The following is a 16,688-nucleotide window of genomic DNA, read 5'->3' as shown; positions in this document are numbered from 1 at the left end:
TCTCTGCTGTGTTAGAGGAAAGCTACAAGATAAGATATTTAAGGTCAGAAGTATGTCCCAAAGGCCTGCCACAGTGTGGTCTGTCATGGAATGAGTAGTAAATGTAATTGCACCATTTCATGCATCAGTAAATGAGAAGGAGAGGACAGTAATTGATTGTTGAATGAAAATTTATAAAAAAAAAAAAATAAAAAAAAAAATCACTCCAGGCAATACGCAGTCAAAGCAGAGCTAGTGTTCGTAAGAGCACATTTTTTATGATTTCATGGGTATTCATATAAAAGTTTCATTCAACTGTTTAATTTTGTATCAGAGCTTTGTTATTGACTTTGACAATGTTCTGTCTTTAACCTGGGGGGACACTGGAGAGAGTATGCTTGTTCAGTCTGTACTTATTTTGGCACCAAAGAATTCCACAATCCAAAGGGGCAAATATAAAACAGCCTCCTCCCACAGTCTATAAAAGAATGAACAGCTTTTTCAGGCTTTGGAAACTCAGGTGTGTTTGTGCGCCCATGTGCTTCAGTCCTGGCATTCTCTGCCAGCATTTACTGAAATACACAGATTTAAAGCGGGAGATTAATCAAGCACAGGTGCACCACGTGGAATGGCTCGACTGCTCCTGGCTCGCCATCGCAACTGACCGATACTAAATCGCCGCCCTGCCCGCCACACTTCCCCACCGCCTGGCTTAGGTTGGGGCGCATCCAGTCGACAACTGACTCCTTCGCCTCCGAGTGGGAAGAGAAAGTCAGCAACTGCCATCTGTGCCCTGGGCCTATAGACCACTTTGAAATTAATCATCTGTAAAGCCCGATACTAATGAGTGATCCACAGCATGGCATTTTTCACGCGGCGGAGCCAACAAGAAACGTGGCATGATTGGAACAGAGGGTGGATGGAACTGTTGGCCCAGGAGGTAGCAGCAGCAGGTGATGTCTTTCCACGTAATGGCGAGACATTCCTCCTCTATGGCGTTTAATTTTGTGCCCCGCACTGTGGTAGTTAGTGGCTAATATAAAGCACGAGGCAGTTCCTTTTTGGACGGGCGCCTAGGACAGGCTGCAATGGCTGCTGTCTTATCTATCTGATGGCAGGCTTATTCCCGCTCTTGAGTGATGCCCCAGATACCACAGCTCCCTCTGTACAATTGCACACTTCTTTGAGTTGGCCATGAGCACCACCCACCTCAAGGACTCCAGGTGCCGTCAGCTGTCACTATAGATGATGGTGTCAACTGAACAGACGGCAGCATATAGGGCATGAGGGTGCAGCACCCTGTCCATGTGTCATTGAAACGTGGCAGGTGTCCTGAACAGCTGAAAGGAAGTGTAACGAATTGGTGCAATGCACAAGGCATGGAGAAGGCCGTTTCCTCTTTGCCCTGGCGACAAGGGAATCTGCCAATAGCCTTTGGTCAAATCCAACATTGAGTTAAAACAAGTGATGTCTATCTGGCCCAGCAGATAGTTGACCTCAGGCATTGGAGAGCGACTGGATTTGGACATGCCATTAACCTTGTGGTTGTCCACATGCTGCATAATTAAATTTGGCCTAAACAACTTTTTGCTACTTATTTAGCCAAACAATAGCATGAGTTTTTATGTGATGAATATGAGATTAGTGTCTTCCTCAGTGGATCGTGATAACAAAGGACAGAACTGGGACTGGCTGGTCTCCCCTAATCACCGTGGTAACTGGAAAAACAGGAACTACCTCAGTCCAACTTTTGAGGAGGTTGATATTTTTATCTGTGGTGCCTCACCTACTTCAGACTGTGCTACCTCATAATGGATGTTCCCCTCTCACCGTGTGACAACAAATGGCCCAGCTGCTTACTGAGTAGATTCGAGCTGGAAGTGAGGGGTAACGCAAGCGCTTTATCTCCCGTTGAAAATTGTCTCTCTGTTTTACAGGCGCTGTTGACGTTCCTGCACCAGGAGCAAATTTTTTTTAGCTTCCACTTTTAGAGCTAGCACTTACGTCCCTGCTTTTAAGGGACTCCTTGTGGTTCTGAGCCAATAAAGGGAGCAGTGACAGGAACCTGAGGTGATGTTAAAGAGAGAGAGAAAGAGAGAGAGAGAGAGAGAGAGAGAGAGAGAAATAGAAGGTACAAAGCGAGATCATTGGTGCTGGCTTTGGGCAGGTACAGGCTGCTGTGCTGTCCTTTTCTGGGACTGTGGGTGTCCTCACAGTCATTTACAGGAAAAGATGGTTCTCCACTATGGCAACGGCTGCTGCTGCCAAGTTACAGTGTTGGTGATGCTGGGCCCAGTCAGCCGTGGCTTGCGGATGTCCATCTGGCGTCAGGCCAAATGAGGCCAGGATCGCATTCTTTATAAGCTGGTAATCATTCTGGCAGCAGACTGTGAGCCATGAGACATGCCTCACAGGTGAGCAGGGGAAGCAGACATATACAACATAGTTCCTCTCTGGCTTTTCACCCACCGCTGATCCCTCAGAGACCTCGCGGAAGCCTTCAGGGTCATCCACAAGTAACGTCTTTGCTAGGGAAAGCTGGAAAAGACAGAAAGCATGTGGGTTAGATTATCTGCAGGCAGTACGCAACACGTACTGTTATGTGTTGCAGGTAGGCTGATCTCAAAATAGTGTTTTCTAATCAGGCTGCTGAGAAATCTTTTGTTCATGTTTCCGCTGACTTCAGATTTGCAAAGGTCAAACAACAATCACTACCAGAATGTTCATATTCTTAATTAAGTAAACATTGTTAGCTATTTCTCAGCTTATCAGGTTCAAAGCCTAACAGAGGTTTTCTAAAATCTTGATTTTGATACTGTTAAATGAAAGGGAAAAAAGACAGAAGTCTAAAAAGACATCTTTTTTACATTTCTGAAGATCATTTTATTTTTGTTCGGTGTATGTGAGCCTCGATTACATTATACACAGGACAAAGGCTGGGGAACAGCTCTTTGTACACAAGACTGTTTCCACATGCCTGCTCACTATTTCCAAAACAAGGTTTACCCATGCACAAGATATGAGGCTGAGCTGTTCACTATTTGAAGTGAGCTTTTAAGATGAAACTTTTCGTAGATATTAGAGAAAGGAGTTAGTGGGTGAGAGCAGGCATGTCTTTGGAGCTATCAAGTGGACACCAACTACTGACCCACGGCTCCTCAAGAACGTTCCAGCAATAATATTTGGTGTCCCATAATCCAGATTCCTTCACAGCAATTGTCATCTCTGATAAGATTTACACTTGCAAAAGTGTAGGTCTTATCGAAAATGCGAAACAGTAGCACATCCCAAATTGTCAAGTCAAAGAAGACAAAATACTCACATTTCACCTTTTTATTTGGCTCACATCACATTAGAAAAACGCTTACACATTTCAGCACAAGGCATTCATCAGAGCATTTGAGGTTTAAAGGTTAAACGAGGCAATATAGACAAGGACATAGTTACCCTACATTCACTGTACTGATACTGCACTTCCATTTGGGTTTTCACCCAGCCCACAACATCATTCAAATTCCCAACAACGGGTTAATGAGAAGGCTGACATTGGTGCCTTGAAAATGTCTGCTCAGCAATTCAGAAATTGCATTGTCTGAACAATTAGAGATTAATTTAAGACAGCAAGGCCAGTAAACTGGCCAAGCAGTTCAGAAACATCTATACTCTGCACAACAAGCATAGGTTAAAGTGACAGTTGACCCTGCCAGCTTTAAACACCTTGCTCAGGAGCTCAGGAGCTGCATTTTACAAACAAGTATAAGCTAAAGGGTTGGCTGACTGTGTCAGCTGGAAACAGCCTAGTCATGAGTGTAAAAACTGCATAGTATCATACAGTAGGCAATAACATTCCTGCCTTTGATTTGGTGTAACAACAGTGGCTCAGTGTCACATATCACAACACAAACCTGGAAGTGTGGATTTCACTGTTGTAAAGATTAAGAATGGGCTTCAAAATGTGCTAAAGCATGTGTTTGCAAGGCCTTGGAGTCTTAGCTCCTACTTGCAGAATAATAAAACACAGAATCAGTTCATATTCAATAATACAGACTTAAAAAAAAAAAAAAAAAAAAAAAAAAACAGGGCAAATCAACATAATCGTTTCACAACATTCAACATAAAGCAGAGGGAACTTCTGTAACTGTAGCTTCTCAGCTGAGTTTACAACAGTTCACTGCTGTCTCCTTTCAAGATTCCTCTGGTCTTCACATTTAATTTAAGCGTCTAGACTTTCTATTTGCACCTGCTGAGATTTACTTGATTGTCAGAAAAAAAGTATTAGGTATTATAATTGATATTGTGTCTGTACACCTGATGTGTGTTGGCAGTAAGGGCTTTGTGGTCAAATTTTGGATAAATGTGATTTTAAGCAGGTGTGACATTTATTAAATGATGGATATCTTTTTTCCATTGGTGAGTGAATTGAGCTTTTGACAACCAAAAGCCCTGAGGGGAACCCCAGGAGTCACCAGTTAATCTGAGCTCCAATGCAAGGGGAGATGAATTTGTTCAGTTTGGTCTGTGGTTCAATTGAGGATGTGAGGAGGCTTTTCATTGTCCCCAAAAGAATATCAACATTCGTCTCACAAATACATCAAAAGCTGCACACATCTATTGCTATGCAGAGTCATGAGTGGCATCATTGTTGGCTGAACTGGTAAGACAGGATTATATGATGTGGAAAGTGACTATATCATGCACAGAGAACAAACATAAAATATGTTACATTGTTAAAGTTGAAACAACCGTATATCGAGCAGTTAGAACATTACACTACCTCTTACAGGTTAATGTATCAGTAATTTAACACTGTAAAAGGAACCACTTAATGATATTTTCACTTAAGCAACATTTTGAATGCAGGACTTTTACTCTCAATGACTATTTTTAAATTGTGGCATATTGTTACTTACATAAAGGATTTCAGTACCACATTCCCCACTGTTTATCGCTGCTTGTGTAATACTGTGCTGCTAACCTATGGAGCTCCAAGGACAATGAAGCAGACAAAGAACAACATACCTCTCCTACACAGTGGCCATGGCTGTTAATCAGTTTGTATTTGGACAGGTGATGAAATAATTGTGTTGGAGCTGTTTGTTAGGTTTTACTGTGCATAAAACAAATCTATCAGACATTCTCCAGGCAAACATAATCATGAATTCTCTAAAGCAATTTTCCTTGTTTACTGCACACTATTCTATCAGAATGTACATGAGTTAAAACTGCCACTGCAATGTATGTGCTGATGACCTCTACAAATAAACATTGTGTTCAACATAATTTTAATCATTATGAGATTTTCCACTCATGATGGACGAGCTCAACTTCAACCTGACTGGGAAAATTAAGTTTCTAAGATGTTTCTCCTCCCTCATCAGGGCAGGAGTCGTCAGTGGCCACCTTAAAAGGGAACGAGTTCTTCAGCTACAACCTGTCTCAGACACCCATCCAGAGCAGTTTGGATGAGATCACGCTGTCCTTCCGTACGCTGCAGAGGAATGGCCTGCTGCTTCACACGGGGAAGTCAGCTGACTATGTCAACCTGTCCCTGAGGAACGGAGCTGTGTGGCTGGTCATCAACCTGGGCTCCGGTGCCTTCGAGGCCCTGGTGGAGCCCGCCAGTGGCAAGTTCAATGACAATGTCTGGCATGATGTCCGTGTGACACGCAACCTCCGCCAGGTATACATTTTCACACATCAATGTGTCTTCCATACTCTTAACTCAGAGAAACTCATACTTTACATAGAGTCACCTTGTGAGTGAAAGCGTTGTGTTTTGTCAGCTCATCTCCCCTGGAAGACAAAAGTCATGAAAAAAAGCAGTGTCAGTGCAGTGTTTACTTCATAACAGGGACCTTTTTGGTGTTTTTTGTCTATTTACCCCAATCTTTACCTCACATCCACAAAATCTTTTAGGTACACATATTTTGTTACCCTAAAAATTATACATAATGGTAATGCAGTCTATTATCAAAGCATGAATAACTACTAATAAAATATTCTGTTTCTGTTGAATGTTGCAATCTGCTGTGCTTTGCAAGGCTCTGTAACTCCCAGTTTCCACTCTCTGATAGATATTACAGGCTTATATTAGGTCGTTGCCCCCTTTGTCATTACGTAGATTGCTTTGCTTAAAACGACTAAATCCATTTATGATCTGCAACTTGCTGTATTCTGTACTGTGCATATTAAAATGATGCTCTGAGGGTCTTATTTCCGTATTGGAGGAAAGATTTATATCATACAGTAATATCATAGAAGTTACCCATTATTCATGTATCCTGCAATCGTGCTGTAGTCTCTGCAGCCTGCTCTCTGTTATGCAGTAGAACAAAATTTGCATATTGTGTCAGATTTTGACAAACTCTATTCAAACAAAAAAGCAAACAAACAAAATTTTAGAAAAAGCGATTCCTTTGGCAGTGGGTCAACATTGCAGCACTATCACAGCAATCATGCTAGAAAAAGTGAGGCTTATATAATGGCTACAAGTAATGTATGTGTCTGACTGGTGTACCTACACTGATTTTCTTTTTCCTTTAGTTTTGGCATGCCAGTTAAGCTCAATGTGGCCCTGTGGTTTCTCTACACAGTAATACACTATGTTTTACAGTGTTATTTTCTCGAACTAATTTACAGACGATAAGATGTGTTACTTTGAATGCTACTCTACCAATAGACTATCGCTGCCCTCCCAACCATTCACCAGTTTACCCCCACTTTGCATCAATTTAAGCCAGAGTGATTCAAGAACGGAAGGATAAGAGGCAGCTTCAGAAAAATATATCTGACATGTTTCACTTTTGAGTTGCTGAACATGAATAGCAAAATGTTTGGGCCACAAATCATATTGACCCAAGCAGCGCACCTTTGGGATAAGGTGGAATAGAAGGTTTGTAGAATAAATGTGCTGCTGAAAAATCTGCAGGAACTGAGTCATGCTATTGTGTCAAGAAGATCCCTGTGCAATATTTCCTGCACCTTGTTGAATCCATGCCCTGAAGAATTCAGGCTGTTCTAAAGGCAAACAGGAGGTCCTACTGTCTAGATGTACCTCATAAATTGCCACCTGAAATGTGAACCACAGCCAAGATTACAAGTTTATTTCTGCAAAATGAGTTTTGCAATGTGCACTGTATTTATAGTGAGTTAACAATACCCATTTGGATATGATTTCATTGCCAAACATTTTGTGTCTGACTCTTCATTAATAGATTCTGAACCTGCCAACCTAACCTGTATATAACTCCCATCATCTTCACCATCTATTTCCCTACCCAGGCTCCCAGAGGAGCAGCAATCCAATGCTTACAACCTCGCTGATGCTTTCAGCCATGCATTTGATCCCTGTGTAAATTGCTTTCCCCTCAGATAAGTTACCTCTCTGACATGTAGATAGGAGGAACTGTAACTCCCGTGAGGTTGCTGGTGGAAACATTTTATTAGATCCGGTGGTTGTTCTCAGGTTGGAATACCTCCCATTGCTATCTCTCTCTCCATTTGTCTTTTCTCTTGCTGTCCTGTGTGATTCTTACTCATTTTTTCTCCTTCTGTCACCCTATTTAATTATGCATTCACATATTTATGGTATTAAACACACATACAATTTGACATCTCACTGTATTATTTTTTTTTTTTTCCAAATCATGCCCTCAGTTCTCACACTAACTCCGAACTCCACTAAGCAGTTATAATATGGGTCACCCTACTATCAGACAAACAGGCAGTGAATAAATGCTGGCAGCTTGCATTTCACTCATATAGCTGTGGTGAAGAACTGAAAAAATATCCTGCTAACCACACAACCAGCACCTCCCTGACTTAAGATTTGGAACCAAAAGTGATTCTAATTACTGACTTAATTTTTTTCCCCCTCCTAATTTAATTATTACCCCAGAACGTATTCATCTCTCAGTCCCACAGTGGTTTGCCAGGTTTTATTCTCCCACAAAGAAGTTTTAATTGTTTTCGCTTATTAGTCCAAAGTGGGAGCTGTGTCATTTGTACAGGAATACATGCTAACTGTAGGCTTATCGTCATGGCAACAAGTGTATAATTTTCCCTCTGAAGCCCTAGTCATTCATTGCCTTTGCCTCTGTACTGATTTGAAATTGATACAAGAATATATATCTATATCTCATTCTCTCTCTCTCTCTCTCTCTCTCTCTCTCTCTATCTATCTATCTATCTATCTATCTATCTTTCTGTCTATTTATCTATCTATCGATTGATGAAACAATATCTATGTATCTATCCATCGATCAATTGATAGATACATAGATACATAGATATAGTTTATTCGTACATGGTATATTAACTCCACTGCTATAATGGGGAAGAAATAGGGATCATCTGAGGTTAGTGGATCCTTCAGAGCTACCCTTGTAATTGCCTTCCAGTTCCAACATTAAGGCAAGCTCAACTAAATTCAAAAGATAAATTGTGAAATAATTAGGCCAGTTCCTTGTGTTTGAGTGAAAATCTCTCTGTCTTATTTTTGTTACTCCCTCGGCACCCAATGGTTCCTTAAGGTGACTATCTTAGTGGATGGGATTCTAACCACGACTGGATACACTCAGGAGGATTACACCATGCTGGGCTCTGATGACCTCTTCTACATTGGGGGTAGCCTCAACACAGCTGACCTGCCAGGCTCCCCGGTCAGCAACAACTTCATGGGCTGTCTGAAAGATGTGAGTACAGCCTGACCTCACTCTCAGCAGAGGACCTGAAATATTATCCAACCCTCCTCAGGCAGCACCACCCCTTCCTATAAGCAGAGCATGTTCTGTGTATAGAAAATCACCCCTCACATTCATATTGATTCCTCTGTTGTAGGATGTTTGAAGGAGAAACATTTAGTGGTGAGGCTGCACTGTGCACAGCATATGCATTTATAGAATCCCTCTGGATTTCCCTTGAAGAAAGAGGCACTAATATACATAAGAAATAGTTGCAGCTTCTCATGTTCATTCCTATACCACAGTCTGAATTTAATTTTCAGGGCTATCTGAAAAGTGGAAATAAAAAATAGAAAAAAAAAAATAGTGCAGTAGTGAAAAAATAGTGCAGTTTGTTCCTGCAACATCTTGACTTTGCAAGTTAAGACCTTGTAGTCAGCTCTACCTGTTTGAATTGGTTTATGCAATACAAAGCAGTGAACTGTAGGCTAATGAATAATTTCACCCTGGTTTCACAAACTTCTGCGAAATGAGAACATGTTAAATGCGTATGTGTACGGAAAGTGAGAGGAATGCATTTCCCTACCATGAAAGGATGAGTAGCAAACATGACTGGAGACAGGCAGCAGTTTGACATTTAAATAGTGCGGTGGAATGTAATGGCAGGGAGGCTGCAGTGGCAGATGGCTGTATACATTAACCTTCAACTCAAATGACCTGGGATCAATGCCCAATTCACACAACAAAGTTATCTACTGTGAGAGGAGTTTTCATTTTGACTCTTATTTAACCATGACCAAGACCCTATGTCAAACTTAAACAATTGAATTGTTTCAGCTACATAGCATTACCTGAAATTTAAGTTCACTAACCCTTAATCCTAACCACACCAAAGTTGTTTTATTTGCCTAGCCTTATAACATTACGCATACACACACACACATAATGTGCACTGCACTGACCACACACACACACACACACACACACACACCATCTAATGGTGTGTGTGTGTGTGTGTGTGTGTGTGTGTGTGTGTGTGTGTGTGTGTGTGTGTGTTTATTAGAATGACTTATTACATGGCTATGTTGAATACTTGATCCTGATTGGTTCTGAACCTTTTCCACCCCAAGGCCCACCTATTCATCAGTGTATGTCAGGGCCCCTCAAAAAATTGAAAAGTGAATCTATTTGTTTGTGTATTAAGCAAGTGCTGACACTGATACCAGTTTTTCTTATGAATTTAAATGCCAGTAGGTCATAAAATCAGAATTGTCCATAAAAGTAAAAAACAACAACAAAAAAAGCAACTGTGCAACCACACAAGCCCTTAACATAAATGAAAAAAAGAATACATTAATTATTAATAAATAAATCAATAAATAAATAAATAAATAAATAAAACAGTGATAAACTACCTTGCGTCCTTGAAGAGCATCTGCCTGGGTCAAAAAAAAAAAAAAAATCACTGGTGTTAAAATCTCCCTATAATGGCATTGCTCCACAGCACCACTTGTATCTGCATGTACCACTCTGCCTTGTTGCCTTCCATATCTGTAATTAAGCTGAGAAAAAATACATTCTATGGACAAAAGTATTGGGCCACACCTATTAACCACTGAATGCAGTCCCATGGCCACAGGTGTATAAAATCAAACACCTAGCCATGCAGTCTGCCTTTAGAAACATTTGTGAAACAATGGCTTGTTCTAAAGAGCTCAGAGAATTCCAGCATGGTACTGTAATAGTAATGTAATAGGATGCAACCATTGCAGCAAGTCAGCTGGTGAAATATCTTCCCTCCTAGATATTCCATAATAAACTGTAAGTGGTATTATTGCAAAGTGGAAGTGTTTAGGAACCACAGCAACTCATACACCAAGCAGCAGACCACGTAAAGTTACAGAGCGGGGTCGCCAAGCGCTGAGGCGCATCGTTCATAAAAGTGGCCAACACTTTGCTGACTCAGTAACTGCACAGCTCCAAACCTCCTCTGGCATTAACATCAGCACAAAAACTGTGCACCGGGAGCTTCATGGCATGGGTTTCCATGGCTGAGCAGCCACATGCAAGCCTTACATCACCAAGCACAATGCCAAGCGTCAGATGGGGTGATGTAAAACACACCACCACTGGTGGAAATTATTGCATGCGTTGATTCTTTGTTTGGTCAGCTGGTCAGATCTGAAACGCACACATCTACATCATGACAACCATGACGAGTAAACGAATTTGAAGTCTTTTAATAAGGCATTAAAAAGTGTTATCATAGCAGAGTTTTAACAGTGGAGCATGGCACTTCTGCGTCTAATCCCCACATGATGTCAGGTAACCAAACCTGGTGCGGAGGTTAATGAGGTGAATTGTAACTGTTCTCTTTCAACATTTATTTCGGCACTATGAGACACAGGCCTCCACGCTGCCCCCCAGAAGCTATTTTACACTACGCCAGTCTTGACTGGCAGACATACATGACATCTGCTCCCTAGACAAAGAACTTCCCCCTGTTATAAAAGCCTGACGTAACATCCTATTTTCAGTCTAAAACCTTTTTTTTTTCCTCCCACATGCAACCTCTCAGAAGGTAGGTGTGGCCGACGGGCTAGCATCACAGCTCACAGAGCAAGCTAACCACACGGTCACTGAACGCTACCTGGTGCTGCATAGCTTTCTGAGTTAGTAGCTTGGCTGTCTCCAAGCAGTAGTTACTGTGGTTGGCCATCATACCAGCAGTTTACCAGTTGTTGTGATGAGTTACCGTATAGAACAAATGGCAGAGTCTAAACCTGTCCTCACCATGGTAACAAAATCCCTGTAATTGATACCCATTCTGCATGTGAGTAGGGCTGCAACATGCCCAGGCTGCATTAGCATCCCCAACTACATGTGAGCGTTGTGCACGCCTCTCTTCTTCAAGACCTTCCAATGCAGGCTAGCACGCCAAGCTATCCTATCAGAAGCAGACCCTAGGGTGGGGGTAACCACTCAACTCAGGGATTGGCAGAGAGCACCCAGGGACAGACCATCCCCACAGGAGGCAGCAGGAGGGAACAGCTCAATGCTGTCACCCCATTAAGCCACCCCAGTGAGCCTGACGCCATCAGGCTGGGGTCAGGCTTGTTAGGCTATGTTGACATGGAAGGAAAAGGTGTCTTACATCTGCCTCTGGTCAAACCCCTTCTGGCATCACACCTCCACTCAACGCAGGAGTCCACCATCACTTCGACAGGCCCCACTCTACCCTGCAAAGCAGAGTGTTTTCAGTCGTCACTGACTGAAAAATGCTACAAGGTGGTGGCTATGTTGGTGAGGATTCTGAATGCATTGTCGATGCTGCTAGCCTGCCAGGCCAAATTGCAAGATGACATGTCAACTTCACCCACTCCAGCCCTGTGGGATGAATTATGTGTGGTGACAGACCTCTGCCTACATCTCCACAGGTGTGCTGTCCAAGCCTCTGGAAGAGCCATGGCCCTGATGGTTGCTCAAATGAGAACTAGATGGCAATACCTTTCCAGTCCTTCTCAGAAGGAGAAGACTCAACTCCTCCATGTTCCCGTGGACCCAAAGGGCTTATTCGTTGCAGCAGTGGCCATTATGCAAAAATCTTAAGGAGAGGAGAGAAAATGAAGCACAATGTCTCCCCAAGAAAGGGCCACATCCTCCCCCCACTGCACCCTGGCAAACATTTGCCCAAGCCATGGCTCGACAAGCCTTCTGCTTCCCCTAATGTCAATCTCAATTCCAAGGGCACCCAGAATCAGAGCAAGGTGCTGGAAACCAAGGGTGTGTGGGCTAAGAAACCCTTTGCCACCGGTATGATGCTGGAGGACCAAGCTACTCCTCCGGTCATTCTTGGGGCTAAGAAGGAGAGACATGCTACAAAGTGCACTGTCACCAGGGAGACAGCTGCAAAAATAAAGGCTGTCCCCAGGAGTAACAGGCTCAAGTTTGCATCAACCCCAGCACGGTTCAACGGGATAGAGCAGTCAGTAGCTCAGGGGGAAAAGGCTGTTTTTTGCTCTAGGAAATCACTTCCCTGCAAAACAAGAGGGCTATTCGAAAGTAGGCCAGAACAGTGCCAGAGCAGTTTCTATTCAAGATACTTTGTAGTCCCAAAGAAAATCAGGAGTCTAAGGCCCATACTAGACCTGCGCAATCTGAGCAAATTCATGAGGTGGTACAAGTTCAGAATATTGACACATTCGGCCCTGATAGGCTTTGTGCGTCCAGGCGACTGGTTCACATCCATAGACCTACAGGATGATAATTCTCTCATCCCTATTTATCCCCTTCACAGAAAATATTGCAGATTTGCCTTCCATGGCGTGATATACAAATATCTGGTGCTCCCGTTTGGCCTCTCATTAAGTCCACAGGTGTTTGTAAAAGGTACTGAGGCTGCCATTGCACCCCTGAGGGAGGGAGGAATGCACAACATACATAGACGACTAGCTTGTGGTTACACAGTCCCTCCAGCAAACACAGGCATACAACAGATTGCTCATGCCACATCTGGAGACCCTGAGTTGCACTATAAACTGGGGAAAGAGTGTTTTGGTTCCAACCCAAAACATTACATTCATAGGATTGTGTCTAGATTCAGTCACAGTCAAAGTGTGTCTGTCAGCGGAAAGGGTAGAAGCCTTTTAGGCTTGTCTGGCACTTTTTCGCAGGAGGGTGATATTAAAGTTCAGAAAGTGACTCAGGCTGCTGGGGCTAATGGCATCGGCAGTGATAGTCATCCTATTCAGCCGCCTACACATGAGGCTGTTTCATTGGTGGATTGCCTCACTCAAGCTGAACCTTGTGCACCACAGCCACTGAACAAGTGGTACAAGGAGCTAACAGATGAAGTCGGTTCACATAAACTGTCTAGAACTCCAAGTTGCACTGGCACTGAAACATTTTCTGCCTTTGCTGAGAGGGCAGCATGTTCTGGTCAGAACAGACAATGCCATGGTAGTGGAAGATATCAACAGACAAGAGGGGCTGCATTCGCATCATCTCCACACGTTGGCACACAAACTGATTATGTGGAGCAGCTTTTGCCTGTTATCACATCCATGTGCCAGGTATACTGAACCTGGGGGCAGATTTACTGTCCAGAGGCAGTCCTTGCTACAAGGATTGGAAACTCCACAGTGAGGTGGTGGCTCAGATATGGAAGAAACACAGTTGGGCAGAGTTGGACCTCTATGCTTTGGAGAAGAACACTCAGTGTCCTCTGTTTTATTCCCTGACTGGCCAGGGCGCTCCAATGGGGTTGGATGCCTTGGCGCACAAGCAGCCATGTGTCCTCCTGTATGCTTTCTCCTTATTAAAGCAAATCACTCCTATTCTTGCCCGGTTGCAGGAGAGAGGCCATACTCTGATTCTAAAGCTCCCACACTGGCTAGTGGAAATATTTCAACTACTGTGCGACCAGCTGTGGCCCCTATCCCTCCACATTACCCTGTTCGTGCTGTGCCCAAGCACATTTGACCACAAAATCCAGATTATTTGACTAGTGTGATTGCTCCGTTCGGTGCTTGAATACAGTGCACTTGCCCCGCTCTGGCACGGTTGGAGGGGGTGTGCTCCAGCACAGTACGGGCGTTCATGCACGAGCACATGCAAGGTCACGCACACAGTGTGCGAACATGGATACATGGACATGCGACCGTCCACCCCTGTTTCCTCCTGCCTCCACAAAATTGTTAAATCCGTGCAGCGCAATTACCGGCGAATCGCCGCATTGCGCAGTCAAAAATCAACCATGTTGTTTGTGTCATTGTCTGTTGTGCTGCTGCAACCGCATATAAACAAAAGTCGATTTATAATGAAAGGTATAAATTGCAGTCTGTGTGCGCGGCGCACCTGTCAGATCCGGCAGACCTGACCGGGTGGGCGCGCACACCGTTCGGTGCCAGGACCATGCCTCCTACAGGTGCGCCGCGCACACAGACTGCCATATATAGCAGCCAGCTGACATGCCACTCCGGCTGTCAGTTGGACGCGTTCTGAAGAAGGAGGGCGTTACCTCCGAAACTGTCAAAGTAAATAAACATCCCTTAACCTATGTTTGATTAAAAGAAACAAACATGTCTTTTAGTTAAAAGGAAGACATGATGAATGTATTTGAACTATATCGATTTATAATGACGTCGGGCCATACACGTGTCGTATTTCAACGTGATGACATGTGTACCGGAGGCAATCGTGCTTGAGCGCATTTGGGCTTTGGGTAATGTGAGTGCAGGCCAGCAGGCAACTGGGGGGGGGGCATTTTTGCTTTAGCAGGATACGGAGCAACTGGCCCTAATGTGAGTAGGCCCTTACTTCTACCCTCACCCAGAGCACATGGCTCTGTGGGCTTGGCCCGTGAAAGGTTAAATCTGACTATTGCAGGTGTTCCATTAAGTGTCATTATCACTATCCAAAGCACCAGAGCCTCCTTTACATGCAGTGCATATGATGGCAAATGGTGTACATTTGAGGATTGGTGCATAAAAGCAGGGGTGGTTGCTTTCCAGAGCCCCGTACCTGTTTTTCTGACATTTTTACAGGTAGTACCTGATAAAGGCTTGGCTTTCTCCACTGTCAAGGTGTACTTAGCAGCTATATCAGCATGTCACGTAGAATATTGGGGCAAAACAGCAGGCCAGCATCCCCCTTTTGGCAGTCTATGAAAGAGGTGCAATGCCTGCAGCTGATTTCAAAGAACCTTACTGCCCTGTGGGATTTATCAGTGGTACTTGATGTGGATGTGCTGTCACGCCCACCCTTCGAGCCCCTACAACAGGTAGCGCTTAAGGCGCACTCCTTTAAAACAGCTTTGTTACTCACACTGGCCTCTGAAAAAGTGACATCCATGAATGCAGATTTAATGGGGGATGCTAAGGTTTTACTAAAACCCAATCCCACATTTATGCCCAGGGTTTTTAACCCGACATTTTCACACCATCCCATTGAGCTGTCAGTGTTCTGTCCTCCTTCCTTCTCCACACTGGAGCATGAACGACTTAATGCACTCTGCCCAGTGCATGCATTACGTACCTATGTACATAAGACAACTGGAGTCAGGAAATCAGAGCAGCTGTTTGTGTCATGGGCTATACTGCATTTGGGAAAACCTTTCACGAAGCAGCAGTTGTCACATGGGGTTGTGGGGGCTATTGCCATGGCCCATAGTAGCAAGGGGATGCAACCCCCTGCAGGTCTACGTGCTCACTTCCACTTGATTGTATACACTGGATGTTACTGTGCCCACACTGTCTCATACGGTCCTTAGCGTGGATTCGGTGCCCAATATGCCCAATTAACTGGCTATGTGTTATGACCAGTCTTTGAGGTGTGCTTGCCTGACAATACAGGAGTCTCTCTATATCCCATAGTGAGATACCAAAAGGAATGCTGAAAGAGATGAGTTATGTGAATCGGTCTCACCAAACCACCCCCCTTGCCTGAAGCGAGGAAGAGGTGTGCTTACTAGAGTGAGGGTAGTATGTTGCGTCAGGCTTTTATAGCAGGAGCAAGAATTTTAGGTTTTGTTTTTTTTTTTTTTTTTGTATGTATTTTGTTACTAGTTTTTCTATTATTATCCTGTTTTTTGCCCATAAATCTCTCAAGCATAAACCCACCCGTAAGGAACATAAACTAATATCCATACCTTTGATAATAGCATCAACATTTGAAAGCACTGTTGTCGCTTTAGCTGAATGCTTTACAAATTGATAATCCACAAAATTTGTCAACAAAAGAAAGAAAGAAACAAACACTTTAAGTTCAAGACTCATTGATTGTACCTTCATGATTTATGTGTTTTGATTGTACCTTTGTCAGGGTTTTTGCTTTGTGCTCTGCCCTTTGTGTCCTGTAATCCACACTTTGCTTGTTTTTTTATCATTTTGCTGATATTCAGGCACATATTCTTGTGTCAGCATTACTGCCCTGGGCTGTAGCTCCACTCTGCAGGCTGTCATGCAGGTGGTGATGTTTAGGCGGCTGCGCTTAGTCACACAGATTTAGGTATGCAAGAGGTATAGGATG

General features: G+C 43.5%; 1 protein-coding gene across 1 annotated transcript in view; it reads left to right on the top strand.

The window, feature by feature from the left end:
* LOC115372074 (neurexin-2-like) overlaps positions 1-16,688 on the top strand; it is a 161,250-nt gene that overhangs the window by 50,512 nt on the left and 94,050 nt on the right. Inside the window, exons 5-6 of the mRNA XM_030069784.1 lie at positions 5,358-5,683; positions 8,511-8,672. Coding sequence (XP_029925644.1) covers positions 5,358-5,683; positions 8,511-8,672 — 488 coding nt within the window. The remainder of the gene's footprint in view (positions 1-5,357; positions 5,684-8,510; positions 8,673-16,688) is intronic.

This window comes from Myripristis murdjan, chromosome 14 (genome assembly GCF_902150065.1).
Source record: "Myripristis murdjan chromosome 14, fMyrMur1.1, whole genome shotgun sequence".
NCBI classification, from domain to species: domain Eukaryota; kingdom Metazoa; phylum Chordata; class Actinopteri; order Holocentriformes; family Holocentridae; genus Myripristis; species Myripristis murdjan.
Note: the sequence above shows the minus strand (reverse complement) of the source record. Positions and strands in the feature narration are given on the sequence as shown.